This window comes from Gopherus evgoodei, chromosome 10 (genome assembly GCF_007399415.2).
Source record: "Gopherus evgoodei ecotype Sinaloan lineage chromosome 10, rGopEvg1_v1.p, whole genome shotgun sequence".
NCBI lineage: Eukaryota > Metazoa > Chordata > Testudines > Testudinidae > Gopherus > Gopherus evgoodei.
Window position 1 is genome coordinate 77,978,957 of NC_044331.1, and position 16,703 is coordinate 77,995,659.

The 16,703-nt window shown below is 50.4% G+C and overlaps 1 protein-coding gene across 2 annotated transcripts in view; it reads left to right on the forward strand.

Annotated features, from left to right (window-relative positions):
• NATD1 (N-acetyltransferase domain containing 1) overlaps positions 1–16,181 on the forward strand; it is a 38,168-nt gene extending 21,987 nt beyond the window's left edge. For both annotated transcript variants that reach the window (XM_030578464.1, XM_030578465.1), the window contains exons 2-3: positions 3,702–3,820; positions 11,398–16,181. In XM_030578464.1, coding sequence (XP_030434324.1) covers positions 3,702–3,820; positions 11,398–11,514 — 236 coding nt within the window. In that variant the 3' untranslated portion in view covers positions 11,515–16,181. The remainder of the gene's footprint in view (positions 1–3,701; positions 3,821–11,397) is intronic.
• The last annotated feature ends 522 nt before the right edge of the window (positions 16,182–16,703 follow it).

A 16,703-nucleotide genomic window follows, 5' to 3' on the forward strand; every position in this document is an offset into this window, starting at 1 on the left:
GCGTGGCTGGAGAGTGGCAGCTGTTGGCCAGACGGCCAGCTCTGAAGGCTGCAGCGCAGAAGTAAGGGTGGCCGTACCATCCCATGTCATCCTTCCTTCTGCGCTGCTGCTGGCAGCGGCTCTGCCTTCACAGCTGGGCTCTCATCCAGCAGCCACCTCCGCTTTCCAGCTGCCCAGCTCTGAAGGCAATGCCGCCGCCAGCCAGCACAGAAGTAAGGGCAGCAGTACCATAACCCCCCCTACAATAACCTCGCGAACCCCCCCCCAACTCCATTTTAGGTCAGGACCCCTACAATTACAACACCATGATATTTCAGATTTAAATAGCTGAAATCATGAAATTTATGAATTTTTAAATCCTATGACCATGAAATTGACCAAAATGGATCATGAATTTGGTAGGGCACTATCTGTAATAGATACCGCTTCCACTGAACACTTTGCTTCCTGTACTCAGTGCAATGTGGAAACCACATGAGGGTGTTGAAACTTGCTCTAATTCCCTGAGATTAAGGCTGTCGATTTCCTGGAGGAAGATAGGTTTCTCTAGGTGCTTTTAGTTGTAATAGTTCCTTCTTCGGAGGATGGGTTTGTGTCACTGTTACAGGGCTAGCTCTCCTCTCTCCCCTTTCTGGGCTTCTCGGCTCTGCTCTCCTGGGTGAGTTTCTGCAGTTCTCCACTCCTAGACTGGCCCCTGGCTATGGTACCGTTCTTACCCAGTAGGTCCGACTACATTTGGACGCTTGCTGTTCTTTCCTTCAGGAGTCTATGACCAGCACTGAACACAGTGTTCAGATGGCACCAAAATATTGTTTATCTTAACAGTAGAAACAAAGCATTTTAGAGGAAAATAATTTTAAAACAGCGAACAATCTATGTGCATGTCTGTCTTACCTAAAGGCTTACCCAGCAGGCGCAGTTTCTCCAGACACTGCCAGCGCGGGGTCCTTCTGTCTCCAGCTGCTTCCCCCAAAACCACTACAGTCTTCTCTTGAGAGAGGGTCCCTCTTCTAAGCCTGCTGTAGCTCCTTTGCTTGCTTGTGTTCATGGACCTTATTCTGTCCTGACGTTGTCTCTTAACAACACTCAACTGAGTGCAGACAAGCAGCATTTCTCCAGACATTTTCCTGTTTGTTTTTCCTGACAGCCCCCCTATTAAACTAAACCAATCTCATCATACTGTAAACATCCCAGTGTTCATAAATTATCACAGGGCAGCTCCAAATGCATGACAGTTTGTTTTCTCCAATGTGGGAGAACTGGGTATAATTCCCATCCTGTTTTGCAGGTAGAGCTGGCTGAATTCTTTACTGTGAACAATGGGCCTGATTCTCCATGTGGGTCATTCCACCAGGGCAGAACGAGTGTGAGTGGTTTGAGCATTGGCCTGCTAAACCCAGGGTTGTGAGTTCAGTCCCTGAGGGAGCCACTTAGGGATCTGAAGCAAGATCAGTACTTGGTCCTGCTAGTGAATGAAGGCAGGGGGCTGGACCCAATGACCCTTCAGGGTATCTTCCAGTACTATGAGATACATATATACTCTGATTTCGTAGGCTCTTATTTCCCACTTTGCACCTCAGAAGATGCAGGGCAGTGGAGGACCAGGTGCAGGATAAACTTAGTTGCCTTTCAGTCCATTTCCCAAGCCTGATTTCCTCAAGTATAAAGGTTTGGCAAGAAACTGGAAAAGATTGGCTTATTTAGCCTAGCAAAATGCAGGTTGAGCAGGGATATGATTGCTCTCTGTGAAAACACTAGTGGGTAAACACCAGGGAGGGATTAGAGCTATTTGAGTTAAAGGACAAAGTTGACACAAGAACAATTGGGGTTAAACTGACTATGAATAAATTTAGGCTGGAAATTAAAAGAAATTTTCTAACCATCAGAATGAGGTCCTAGAACAGCCTTGCAGCAGGAGTGGTGGGGGCCAGGAACCTAACTAGTTTTAAGATGGAGCTTGATAAGTTTGTGAATGGGTTGATAAGATGGATTGCCTGTGATATGACCTCAGTGACTCCAGTCCTGTCTTCCTAAATAGCCAGGAATTTTCCATCTATCTGTTGTTTGCAAGCTCTTTGCGTCAGCTATTCATGGCGTGTAATTGGTCACTTGGATCACATGGTATTGTGACTCTCTAATGGCATGGTTAAAACTTTCTAAACTTGCAAATGCAAAAACAGTCGCTCTGGTGTGATTTTTGTGACTGAATTTTCATTTGTACTAAGACATGCAAAGCTTGGGGTATGATAAACGCTTTCACCAGTAACCGGTGGCTGGCCATGTACTCACAAATGTGACTTTATGCAGAACAGCCAACTGCAACTGGCTAGTGAGGGAGATAGTATTTTGTGATCCATCAGCTCTGTTTGTGGGTTTCAGAAACTTTCTTATGCACCGATGTCAAAATCTGTCAGTTCTGTCTAAATTACTATCAAATTGCTGTGCGTGAGCTGTTGCTGAGAAAATAATGGTAGCTGCCTTTACATGCCCACTGCACATCCCAGTATCTAAGTTGGGTGTGCAAAATTCTACACATTTGATGTGGTGGGTTTTCTTGTGTGTGTGGTGGTGTTTTGTTTTGGTTTTGGACAGTTGCACAAAATATCAATCACTAACTTTTCTTTATCGTAGTAAGAATGAGTGAGTACCTGGGCCAGATCCTGCATTGTCCAGCCCAGCTTGTAATCATGCTCGCACAACATGGGTGTGAAATTTTACCATTCTGATCTCGTAGTGTGTTATACGGATTTCTTAGGCCAGTGCAATGACTGCCCTAGGTGCAGAGCCCTCTGTGTCTGGACTGGTGAACATTCACGACCTTTCGGCAAGGCTGATCTAAATCCTTGGCACAAATCCCTTTTGAGAAACTTTAAGCATAACCAGCCCTGTGGAAATGCAAAATTCAAATGATTTCTCTTATAATGGTCAAATTTCAGGATCTTTGAAATGTATCACATACCACTTTCCACGTACTGAGACCTTTTCCCCTATATTTGAATTACGAAGAGAAACTAACAGTGTTTTAAAATATATATATATGTTATGCATGTTTGTGTGCCACATTTGATGATAATTAGAGATGGAAACATAATTTATCCTAATTAGTGTGTGTGTGTGTGTGTGTTTGTGTCTGTTTTCATTCACAGAAGAATTTTTATCTTCTCTACTAGATCTAAAGTGTTTAAAATATCAGTTCTGGCAGCTACGTCAGAAAATGCTAGCAGACTTTATATGCCACGGGGGAAAAAATAATATATTAGAGAGGAAAGATCTGTTTTGTTTCCATTTCCCCCCTCCCCCACAACCGCTAGTCGGCATAAGATTTGTACATATTACAAATCATTTCATCATAATATAGTAAGTCAAGGCCTAGGGTGTGTGTGGTGGGGAAACCTCACAGCTATCCCAATAGGCCAGATCCTGCCCTCCATTACACCTCATTTACATGAAATGGGGAATCGGAGTATAAGTAGGAGCAAAATCTGAGCCAATACGTTCCAGTGCGCTAGACTGTGGTGGCCTCCTTCTGTTCCAATAAAGAGATGTTGCAAGCTCCTTCTGCAGAGATGATCCTTAGATGCCAGGCGTTATGATAGATACCTGTGCCAGCTTAGCATCATTGTGAGCTGCATTCACCCCAAGCAGAGGGTTCTCTCCCTCAAGGCATTTCCATAGCTAAACTCCTGCCTTGTGTTCCGTAGGTTGCCACGACAGGGCAGTGCTGCTCTACGAGTACGTGGGGAAGAGGATAGTGGATTTGCAGCACACGGAGGTACCAGACGCCTACCGAGGAAGAGGAATAGCCAAGCACCTGGCTAAGGTACGACTTGACCAGCCTCTAGCAACATTTTGCCTTCCTTTATGGACAAATATTACTTATCTCACAATAGCATTGACGCCCCAACTGAGATCGGGGCCCTGTTGCGCTAGGTGCTGTATGTACGCAGAGTGAGCAGCAGACCCTGCCCCAGAGACCTTACAGGCTAAAGGAACACAATGGGCGAAGGGTAGGAGAAGAAGCAGAGGCATAGAGATGTGAAGTGAGCTACCAAAGGTCAGGCAGCAGGTCAGTGGCAGAGCCAGGACAAGAAGCCAGATCCAGTGTCCTAACCCCTGCACCATGCTGCCTCTCTAAAATGGCTAAGAGCAGCAGGATGCTTCAGCAGAGTGTTTAGAACTCAAGCAAGTGACCCATTTGACACAAACTGTGAAACAAGACCAGCTTAGAGCAAAAACCTGGGCATTTTTCCAAAGCTTGGGGGGGGCGGGTAGGAAACATGCCCCCTCCCAGCTCTCTACCCCTTCCTTCCCAAAAATCCCCTCCATCTTGGAGGGTTGGATGCAAAACAGAACTTTTTGCAAAAAAAAGTTGCGAAAATTTACATTCCTGAGCCACAAAATGAATCTGTGAACATGCATTTTAATGAAATCTTGCAAAAGGAAAAAAAAAAAGGCTTTTTGCCAGGGTCTGTTCCAGCACAGGCCTGTGACTCCAGGGATTGGCACCATGTGCCTTCCAGAAGGATGGCACGCAGGAGCACCAGAGAAAGGGGAGAGACCATCTCGATTGGGGGTGATTTGCACCAGTGTCCAGAAACACTCATTGAAAGGAAGCTGCAGAAGGAGCAAGGGGAGGTGTGGAGAGATGCAGCAGTACTCAGAGCCAGGGGAGACCATATGGCCAATTAGGGCCTGCTCTAATAAATCCTGATGAATGGCCATGTTCCTTCCGCTCTCCTTTCCCAGCAGGTTGCCCAGCTGCCTCCGCACTTAATGCGGCTGCTGACTTTTGGCCGTTTGCAATTTCAACCACCCCATGCTATGAAGGAATTTCTGCTTCTGGGCTAGTGCGTTTCTGCTGTTCCCAAATGCGTCACTCTCTGAAATGGCTTCTTCACATTGCTCCGTCCCTCGTCCTCTCGCCGGATCCTCTTTCTCGGCAGGAAATGTTCCCTTTCCTTTTCCTGCTCCGTAGGCTGAATCGGCCTCATTGCTTCATAACCCACGTGCCTTGATGCATACATCGCTTTGATTGCTCCCTGCTGTGATCTTTCCATCTCTTTCCGGTAGTATGGAGACCAGAGCTGCGTTCCACAGTGCAAACGTGCTCTGGCTCCTGCCTTCTCTGGTGAGAGAATAACTTCCCTTGATTTATGTTCCTTCGCTTAGTGTAGACTCCTCAAGACCTTCTTTGTTTGCATGCTGCAGCGTCCTGGCAAGTCTGCTGCAGGGATGGGGGGTCTCTCTCTCACACGCAACCTTTTATTCCCCCCCTTCTGTTTGCAGCTTTGGTTCAGGCTCTTCCTTCCCTGAGTCTCTTTGCTTCATTGTTCTGTCATGCTCATGAGTCACTCGGCAGCGCAATGGATCCAAAGCATTCTGTGTCTGATCGCTGGATCTTCCCACACGCCTTGTTTTATAGCATGTTAGCAAAGCTTTGGAATGATACTGTTTGTCCAAGTGACCTTTTTGTGGGAGCAGAACCAAACCACCCCAAATTACAGGTGCTGTGACCCTCATGTTAACCTCTCTTCCTTGACTCTCAGCTTGACTTTCTTTGTTCATTTCACTGAATCTCCTTCATGGTATCAAGAAGGAAAAACCACAGTCAAATCAGTCAGCCGCTGCCCCAACGAGCTTGCAATCGAAGGTTCCCATGGAGGATGGGATGCCTGGGAATTGCACAGGCCTGGGGAATGAATGGATTTTCGATTATAAACTCCTTTCTTGTGGGCCTGCTGAGGGATGGAGGCTCTAGAAGCCGTGCTAGTGGGTCAGCTGCTCTTTCTGCTGCCTGATGCAATAATGTAGCTGAGGGCATGATCCGTTCTCATTGATGTCCTTCTCGTGTCATCACAGACTCTTCCAAAGTGGCTGGCAGGCGTTTTGCCTCTTGCCTGTGTGTGCTGTGGGAAGGAGGACAGGGAGCTTTGTGTCGTCAGCAAGCTGAGGAGATGATAGCTTTGAGGGAATCAGGTGTTCTTGTGGGATTTGGGAGGGGGGGGGCCTTTCCAGAATTGCTGGGGGTTGGAGGAGCCCAGAGCCTGTCACCCCGTCCTTATCAGAAGAAAAGCTTTGTGAAGGTGGCTCTCCCCCCCGCAATGTCTGATTTGAATGGGACTGTGATTGCTGCTCTGCAGAGCGTCCTCCTGTCTGCCCCATTCTCTCCAGGCTGCAGTGCCAGGGACATTCTGCCTGGCTGCCTCCACGCCCTGGGTTCCCCCGGCACAAATCCCAGCTGGTGTTCCTCGCTTCCTCCTTGGCTGATGTCCAAGCTGAGTTTGATTTGTGTATGATCTGCAAGTGCATCTCCACGCCTACTCCCTCACATCACATTCTCCCCACTCTTCCTCCAGACTGTCTGTGTGCATTTGCCCACTTGATTCATGCTCATGTTCATAGTCTCTTATTCTCATTCTTCTTCTTCTTATTATTATTATTATTATTCTCATTATTATTATTCTCATTATTATTATATTCTCTTATTCTCATATTCTCATATTCTTGGTTCATGCTCATGTTCATATTCTCTCACAACAGTGACCTTGGGAATTTTCTCTCACCATTTTCTCCTACTTTTTTCCTCTTCCTGCTGTCAAGGGGTTACCAGCTCCTCTGTTCCAAGCAGGGCTGCAAATTCAGTAGCACGGCCCTGCCTTTCTATTAGAAATCCTCTCACCCTCATCCTCTTGTAACCCACACACCTTCTGGGTGTGGTGTTCTGTCCCAGCTAGTGGCACCGAGAGCCCTTAGAGAGAAAGAGATTAATGCACTGAGATCCCAGGTTCGATCCCGACCACCAACACCCGGGTCTGTTGGTGTTACACACTCCTGCCTCCACCCATTCTGGATTTATGCTCATGATTTACTTTCTCCTTTGACGGCTTCAAGCAGCTTGATGGACGTTCTCTGCTAAACTCCTCATCTTCAGCTATTTCAGGAATGCTCTGCCCTCAACCTAAATTCCCTGGATATTAAATTCCCTGCACCCCAGCCTGCCTGCTTCTGTGCTGGTTTCTTGAGGCCTTACTCAATCACTCCCTACGTTCTCCCCCACCCGGCAGCCTCTGCTTTCCCACTCCTTATTGCTACATCAATTCTCCTGCCAAGGCCACCGGTGACTTGTCTTTTATCTGGATTGCCTGCTGCAGGAGTAACAATCCGTGTCACCAGCACTGCTCAAGGAGTCCCACTAGCCCTGCTCCAGCCAGGCGTTGAACTCTCTTTCTTCCAGGCCAGGCACCAATACTGCAGCATCCCAGTTAGGAACATAATCCCTAGAGGTTCTGTGCCTGGCCTTTCCCACCAGGCCTTTCAGTCTGCAGTGCAGGGCAGGGTTAAGTGACTCCTTTTTATTGCCTTTGCCCTAATAACGAGTTGCCTTCAGTAGCGCCGTAATCTATGTGATGAAGCACTGACGTAAGTCTGTCCCTGCCCCAACTAGCACTTGGTGTTTAAAGGCACAAGTACAGACAAATGGCACGTCTGCCACAGCGCGGCCACCAGCGTTGGATGGAAGCAGGGTGGGGGTACGTTCTCTGTTAGCTCCAGAATGAGCAAGAAACATTGAGCCCTTCTAGATTTCACTGCTGGGCTCAGTCCCTGGTCCGTACCAACCAGCCCCGTTACAAACCCAGGATCATCCTGGCTACAGACTGTGTTACTGCCAACCTTCCCTTTGGGGTGGGTCCCTCACTGATTCCACCTGCTCTTCCAAGTCCTATAGCATACTCCCCTCTGCGAGCAGGGCGCATTAGCCTGATTCTGGGGCCTGCTCCATGCTTCCCCTGACCCATCCACTCCTCCTCCATGAAGCAAACCTGTTTGCAAGGCTCTGGCTCTGTGTGGCGGGGAAGGTGGCCTGCTGCATATCTTCCTAATTCCTGCTGTGCCCACTTTCCCTTCCTGCCGAGCATGGCCGTTCACATCCCCCTGCTGCATTCCCCATACTCCCTTCTGGATGTGCCCCTTGCTCGTCCCCTGCCTGCTGCTGAATGACTGAGCTGCTCAGCCAGCTTGTGATTGTTGTTAGTGATTTACTGTTGTTTCTCCTGCAAAACTGTACCGCTCCCACCTGCTGCATGGCTCCTGGAGCGTGTGGCTCCCCACCTTGGATGGAGGTGGAGCTGGCGCCAAGCAAGTGAGTGTCTCTTTGGCTTTTGGGAGACCTCTCAAATTGCAAAGGCCGAGGAGCTCTAGTTTGGCGTCTCTGAGCAGCACTTCCATGATGTGTCTAGTACCCAGGTGTTTTACCGAGGCACTTGTCCCTGGCCTCTGTTTGCCAGAAGCTGGGAATGGGCGACAGGGGATCGATCACTTGATGACTGCCTGTTCTGTTGATTCCCTCAGAAGCACCTGGCATTGGCCACTGTCAGAAGCCAGATTACTGGGCTAGATGGCCAGTATGGCCGTTTTTATGTTCACATGGCTCCCCAGCGGGTTTTCCAAGCTCAGGGAACGAGGTGAGGTGTATCTTCAGAGATAAGCAGGCTGCCCCAGAAACACCCCCACATGAGCTTCTAAAGTGACACTGCACCACTGCTCCATCAGCAGAGAGAGATGCCCCGTTGGGAATTTTATCCTCCTTGGCACTGTTGGAAGCCCTGTTTTGTTCCTGGCATCTGACAGCTTGGCTTGACTGTCCCCTAGCCAGGCCGGGAAGAGGGTGCCTGTAGAATCACAGCCATGTAATGGAAGCAGGGACTTAGCTCTTGCCCTGTTGGCTGGGAGACAGTTCACTCCACATGCTGCATTTCAGGCACAGGGTGCTCTGGGCAGCTGGTTTCTGTGATGAGTGACTGATAACGCTGTGACCAGCCAGTAGAATTCTCATCCTCTCCCCTTCTCGGGCACTGGCTGTAGGTATGGAAATCTGCACTCAGAGGTTCCTATTTCTGGCTTGCTGGGCAAGTACCATCACAGCCAGCTGCTAATCCAACCACCACCTCTTTCCATCTGAAAATAAAAATACCCTGCTTCTATCCAGCAGCTCAGATTGGCCCCGGAGAGCGGACTAGGGAGGGATGGTATGAGTATGGGACTAGCAGCCAGGAATGGAGGGCTCCATTTTCCGCTGCAGCATACAAATTACTCTCCTTGACCTTCAGGAGCCATAACTCCTATCCTGAGCCCTAATTCTGGCTTTTACCTGATTGGGTAAGTGGCCTTGAGCAAGGCCCTTTACTTCTGTGCCTCGGTTTCCCCTCGTAAAACAGACCTAATGATACACAGGATGATGTCGGAGTGAATTACGTAAATGCCTGTAAAGTGTGTTGCAGATGAAAGCCCAATATCCTTGCAAAGGGCCTGATCCTGATCTCCCGTAAAGCAGGAGTCGTGCCCTTGGAGCCAGTAGAGTTATAGAGGCACAAGAACAGAATCCAGCCCCCTGCAGTATCCACACCACTCCTGCAGAAGTTGCTCATTAGGGAGGGTAAATCCTTCTTTATGCTGCAGTTCACACATGTCTCTTACAGCTGCCAGTGCTTGGCTGTGGGTGTATGGGGGGGTGATCCCGCATCCTGGGTCAGTTGAAGCCCTTTTTCCTCCCTACCTCGGAACTTGTGCCCTTTCTACTCCAGCTGGACAGATTTAATCACATCATCTGGGAATCTATGTCCAGAAATAAAATGGGGGGGGCAGAGCAACTGCCAGCTTTCTCTCCCCTCCCCCCACATGTCCACAACTCAGCACAGAGAGGATTAGGAGAACACGTGAGGGGCTGTCGGCTGCCCTGGCCCTGTGGGATTTCGCTCGCCCACTCCAGCACTGCTTCATGGCAGGGGCAATGAGGCAGTGGATGGGGATTTCTCTCTGTATACGTCTTCGATGGAGGGAGCATGGGGGGTGGGTAGCTTTGAACCCAGCATGTGGGACCAGCTCTGTTAAACTGAATGTCCAGGCACAGAGCTAACAGCTAGCTTGCTGCTTCTGGGGAATTCCCTTGACAGGTCCTTGGAAACCCTCCTGCATGGGGCTGAGATGCAGCATTCAGTTCTTTTCCTCCCATCCTAGAATCAGTCCAGTGGCTGCAGATTAGCATCTCCTGCCCCTTTCGCCCAGGTGCTGGGCCATTAATTAGTTAATGAGCAAGGAACAGGCTGACACATTTTAAAGTGCTTAGTGTTCTATTTATCATTCAAAGGGGAAGCAGGGGGAAAGCTCTCCCCTGTCCGCATACACTGTGGCAAGCAGCACCAGTTTATACCAGTGAACTTAGTTCCCTACTGCTTTTCTGTTCGTCCCCTCCTGTGACTGCAAGCACAGCCACCGAGCTGTCGAGAGCAGTAATCCCGCCCCTCTGCATCACACAGAGGGGAGATGAGGACAACTAGCAGCTTCCTTTGTCTGCATGAGGCCATGGGAGAGGGAAAGGGATGCTGCTACCTTTGAAACGGGCAGGGACTTTCCCCGCCTGATGGGAAGCAGCAGCAGGCGGGTTCCTAGCTCTGTGAAGGAGTTTGCCCATTCCTGACCTATTCTCGGCCAAAACCACGTTTGTTTGTTTTCTCCCGTACATGCAGCGGAGGGTCTATCTGCCGTCGCAGCATGTGCTGCAAGGGCAACTTCACTGCTACCCCTGGAGCGGGCTTAGATGCTGAGGGGCTCCAGCACCACCCTTCTGTCCCCACCAGCAGCGCTTCCTGTGTGGGAAAGGGGGAGAAGGATGGGGCAGTGAGAAACAGAGGCCAACTTCGTACGGGCACCTAGTAGCACAAGTGCTGAGGCAGCAGGCTCAGTGAGAGTCAATGGGCTGTTTGTTCCCGCCACGCGCGCCCCCGACCCCAAATGTGTGTGTGGAGGGGGGAACTCTGTGAGTTACCACCGAAACGTCCCTCGTAAGGGGCATTTGCAGCATCACGCAAGTGCCAGGCTGTCCCTCAATGGCTGTGCATTCTGGGCAGTGGCTCCCTGGGCCCCCCTATACAAGGAGTGGCCGGCGCAGGAGGGAGTGGCTGCTGGGTTCGGCTGGTTTCCACACAGTCCCGAGGAAGCGTATATTATGGCTGCTCCACCTCCAAAGCCCCATCTCTGCTGCACCCCTTGCCCCGAGGGGTGGTTCCTGGGGTCAGAGTTCATCTTTTCTGCCCCAGGTTTCTCCCCCTGCTCCTCACCCCAGAGGGGAGCATGTGGCCTACTGCCTGGCGCTGGGAGCTGTCACTGGAATGGCTCGGTGGGCCCAGGATTGAGAGATGGCCAGATCAAGGCGGGTTTCCATTCATGGCACCAGACCGAAGGGCCCCCGCTCTCAAGGAGTCCTGAGGTAACTTCCCTGGTGCTCAGGCCGCTCCCCCTTGCATGGTCCAGCCAGTCGGGTGTAAGCCGGGATCCTGTCTTAGCTCGCGCCCAGGGGAGTGTGGCGTTTATAAACCCATCTGTCCTCTTTTGTGGTTCTAGGCAGCCCTGGACTTTGTGGTCGAAGAGGACCTGCGAGCTCACCTGACGTGCTGGTACATTCAGAAATACGTCAAGGAGAACCCCCTGCCGCAGTACCTGGAACACTTGCAGCCTTAACGCAGGAGGCTGCGGAGCCCGGACTGCTCTGGCAGCCGCACGCCCTGCCCCTGACTGTCCGATGCGGCCTTCACTTCTGCGCGGTCTCAGGAAGTCCCACGCTCTCTCAAAATCCTGATTTTTTTATGTGTGGATGTGGGGGATGTGACCCTCCCAACTAGCGCCGGGGCCCTGGTAATGCACAGCAGCTGGGCTGGCTCAGGGTTCTGTTGACAGCAGCCTCCCCTGTCACTGCGCCACGGGGTGGAAGGCAATGGCTTCTGTCAGCCTCCTTCAACAATGTCCTCACCCCTGCGGCTCGTCAAAAGCAAGAAGCTGGCGGGCGGATGTCAGCTTGGGGTAGCCATTGGGCTCCACCTCTCCTCCGGCAACGTGCGGGGCTGCTGCAGATGAACCCGTCCTGAGCTGAAGGGAGATTGTGGAGAGGGGCAGGGTCTTACCCACCTTTCGTCACAAAGGGGATGGAAGAGTCCCATGATAAAGCCTGACAAGCCCAGTCAGTGCCATTTGCTGTGTGGGCTGGAGCTGGAGAGGATCGAGGTCCAGCCGGTCAGCTCCCTTCGGGCAAAGCAAGGAGCATTAGCATCAAGTCCCAGAGGGTGGACGATTGGGTCTTAGGGGACTCTCTCTGCATGTTCCAGAGACATTGGGGCCTGGATGCCTTCTGTCCCAGAAAGGGGACCTATGTGAGATGGTCTGTCGTCAGCCTCTGTCAGGAGCGGGCAGCATCGCGGAGGGGTGCTCAAGATCAGTGGCTCAGCCCAGACCTCCTTTCAGTAGCCCAGTGGCTTGAGGGGTGGGCAAGGGAAGGGAGGTTATAAACTTTGCTACCCCATCAGGGACAGGAGTGTTTTGAGCCAGTCTCTCATTTTGCTGACTCAACTCCGCCATGAACGGGGGACGTTTCCTTGCCAGGGTTGGAGCAGTAACAGACAGCCCTAGGAATGCCTGCTATCACCGCGGGCTTTGCTTCTCTGCCTCTTTTGGATTTCAAGGGGCGGTGAGTGACAAGGGAGGGACAGAGGCGCCGTCAGCAAGGGGAACGCAGGGGTCCCGTGGATGAGCTAAGCAGGCGCCACCATCCCAGCCAAGCGCACAAACGTACTTGCTGAGCCAAGTAGGACATGATCCTTGAGGTGTTCAGCCAAGCCCGGGGGAGGGAGAAGGGGATGCATCCAATCTCCCTGGAGAAGTAGGGGTGAGGCTGTTGCACTCCACGCCAAATGCTGCCTCCCCAGCCCAAGCTCTGCTCTTCCAATGACTTACTGAGCCTCCTCCCCCTCCCCCTGCCCTTTGGGAAGCTGGGGCCAGGAGCAGAATGTCCCTTCAGAGTGGGGGTCAGGGATGCAGATGCAGCGCGTGAGTCGAGAGATGCTGCTGCCACCACTGCTCAGTCAATAGCGTAGGCCTGGGGTTTGCACAGGGATTGATCACTCACTGGTCACTTTCCTCTCCGCTCCCCTGCCCAGCATTGTCTGCTGACCCCTACTGCTAGGAACCCTGGCGGCTGCATCCAGGAGCTGCCCACCCACGAGGGAGGAGTCAGATTTTTGTCCTCCCCTTTTTGTGCAGCAGCGGAGGGCTGACATGCCAGGCAGGGAGCGAGGGACGTGTTCTGCTCCATCCCAGTCTCTCACACTGATCATTTGACTTTGGGGAGGGTGGGGGGTTATCCTTCAGGAACCTTTCGGTGCTCAGGATGTGGAGGGCTGTGCTCTGCTCCAGGTCACTCGGGGCAATGTCAGGAAAGTCACTGGGTTTGCATGGATGAAACTTGTAGCTGACTCTCCCCCAGCACCCTCAGTTAGCTCATCCTGCTGATTTAGAAGAGCTGCAGTGAACTAACGGGAACTGCAAGGATTTCCTGTATTTATATTAGGCTAAATCCTGAGAGGTGCTGAGTATTGCCAACACCCGTTGACTCCCACAGAAACTGCAACATCACTTTGGAGTTGACCCTATTACTATCTCTGGGCCAGATCTTGAAGGCTGTAGTCCTAACCTCCTAATGGGAGCCTGGCCTATGTGATCTGATTTTCTTTTGCTGGACATTATATACGTCTTCCAGCATTCATTTGAGTTGCTATTTTTTTCAGTTACTATTTTTTTAAATTAGCCCTTCTGATGCTGGCTTCTGCTGCAGCGACAGACCAGTCAGCAGAGCGTCTCTAAAATGCTATTATTCCCTCCCTCCCAAGTCATGAAATGCTGTACCTCGAAAGCAAGGGAGGTCTGTTTTGTCCCGGGCACAGGCATGTGAGGCAGTGAGGAAGCAGATCAAGAGTTCCTGCTAACCAGCCCATCACTGCTGCTCCCAGGCTGTTCTGCCACAGTCGGGACCCCACCTGTTTCTGTTTGGCATGTGGGGAAGAAATAATCCAGTTCAGATACTGAACTATGGCTATGCACGGCTTGCATCCTCACAGCCTGCTGCTGCATCAGTGGTTGGTGACTGTGCATCTGTGTGCCATGGCTCAGCATTGTCATATCCTCCCCTATGGACAAGGTCTTGTACCATTGTCACCCAGTATCATGGCACTGAGAGGCCCAAAATCTAGCCAGGGCTCATTAAATGTCTTTCAGAACACTAAATAGACTCCAGAGGGGTCTCAATGTTGTTCTCTGCGTGACAGAATGCCCAGGGGGTGGGTGTCTCAGGCAATTGATAGTGAGATACGGAGTCTTTCACTGCTGGGCCATATTCAAATCCACCTTCCTTTGGTAGTGTCTGAAAGTTACAATCTGATCACTGCTCAGGGGTCTAAGTGGAACGAGTTGGGTGTAGAGAGGATTCCAGTTCTGTTCCTGGAACCTAAGCTCAAGCCCACTGCAGTCAATGGATAGACTCTTGTTGACTTCACTAGACTTTGGCTCAGCGGTACAGAACAGGTGTCCTCATCGCTGGCTGCTCAGCTGGTCTCTTTGGTGGCAGTCTCAGAAGAGCATCCAGTGACTGACTCAGCAAGATTGAACTATCCTCCTTAAACTCCAGGCCAAGGTTAAGGCTTAGCGTAGGCTACTTTGCAGTTAGTCTGCCTTGCTACAAACTAGACTGTATCTGTTCTGCAGACCTAGGACTTCAGACACCTGAGCTCTCACCAGCAGTTTCTTCACTCATCTTAAAATGACAGGCTGAAATCTAACTGGCGTGGTTTAGCTGACAACGCTCCGATATAATCCTTCCTTGTCGCTCTAAGCTTCATGCCCCTTCTCCCACCTGCAACATCGTCAAACCTGTCACAACACCAGCTTCCCAAATGAATGGACCTTTGTCCTGTCTAACAAGGCTGATGAAAGTGACAGAAATGCCTCAGATTCGTGCTGTCTGTGGTAGTATATTGTTGAAGAGACTGCCCTGAACTTCTCCGTGCTTTGGATGCACTGGGCTTGACTGTTTCTTCTAGGAAATTGTAGAGGGAATCTGAAAAGCAGCATGGGTATAGAGTTAAAAGGCCCAGTGCTCAAGAGGAATCTAAGGTGCTACACACTAGAGTTATGTTTGGCAAAAAACAGATAAGGCCTAGTTAAGATGGGCACAGGGACAGATCTAGCTGCACCAAAACTGAAGAATGGTAGAATTGCCCTGCTCATCACCATGTCCTTCTCCTGTTGCTTAAGATGAGAAGACACTATTGTAACAGTGGTCCAGCAGAGTTGCTTGAGAATTGCCCGCATGGCTGCCATGTAGAAGCAAAGTGCTGGGACAAGCCCATTACTGAGAACTTCATCCCACTTTTGGTATTAACTTCTCTTGGGTGTACAGCTTCCAGACATGCAAAGTTATGTCTCCTGCTGGAATGCCTGCTGGAGGACTATGGTGTTATCATTTCACATGTTACGCTATTGTGCTATTTCCATGGGAACCTTGGCCCTCCTAGATCAGATCAAGATTGGCCACCCCTGCCTTAAAACAAGCGCAGTACAGGGACTTGCTGCTGCTTCACTCTGAGGTGCTGTCACCATTTCTGTTCCTGATACCATGGAGACATTTGATAGTGCTTGTGCTCACAGTTCTGCTGTATCCATCCACCACCTTTCATTTCTGGTATTATTTGATGTTTGGGAATAGCAATACTTACTAGCCAAGGCAAGTCATTGGTGCTGCTGCAGTCCTCCATGCTACAATAACCCATCATTGGCAGCTGGATGTGACCTGCAGGTCCCTGGTGATGGAAGACTCTCCCTACACCGTTTCCATCACCCATCCTTTCCTAGCTCATCCCTGTGGGAAGGAGTCCCCTTAACACCTTGTGATACTCAATGGTGCTGATTGAACTTGGGGGATCTCGGACTCCTAGACGCTCTTCAAACAAGAATGGGAAAGAGGTTTCAGGGGTGTGCTGAGATATCAAAACTCACTTGAACTAAAGACCTAAGGAATATATAGGACATTGTCAAACTGACTTCCGTGTCAACCAATTTGAAGCTCCCTCTTTCTCGTATGGCATCCAGTGTTGTGTTTCCCTCTGTCTAGGGTTTTTGGTTTTTTTTCCTGTTGAATTCAGTGGTAACTATGTGCCTTTCCTACTCAGGACCTGACACAAATGACCTTTCTGCTTTCATTTGTGTCTAACATTCTCCCTCCCTATATGTCATACTATTAAACATGAACCTACTGCATGGAATACAATACAATACAATAAAAGGTGTGGCTTAACCAGTCTGCATTGATGGGGGCTGCTCCTGCATTGGGGAAAGGGTCAGCTATCTTTGCAAATAAGGCATGATACTGGGACTTGGAAAATCTGGGTTCATTTCCTGACACTGCCACCAAATCCTGGTGTGACTTTGGGCTGGTCACTGTTTGTGCCTCCATTTCCCCATCTGCAAAATGGGGATGCTAGTTCCCTATCCAACCGGGGCTGTTGGGAAGATAAATGCACGAAGGGGTGGGTACTCAGAATGTATGGCATCTAAGTACCTAGCTGGATTCTTATTCAGAAAGACGCTTCCTTATAAGAGGTGAGGCTTGGTCCCGGTGCTGAGCTGCTGACCTGAACATGGTGTGGTATATTCCCAGATGCTCTGTGACTGCTCTTGTCTTTTCCTTTCCCCTAACAAGAGCTACCCAAGCTCTTTGGCAAACCATCCTCCCTGCGGACAGAGACCCAAGCCCAACTAATGGGGAGGGAGAGGTTCCCCTTTGCAAAGAACCTATCCAGTTTCAAGAAGTTGTGAACTGAAGCTGT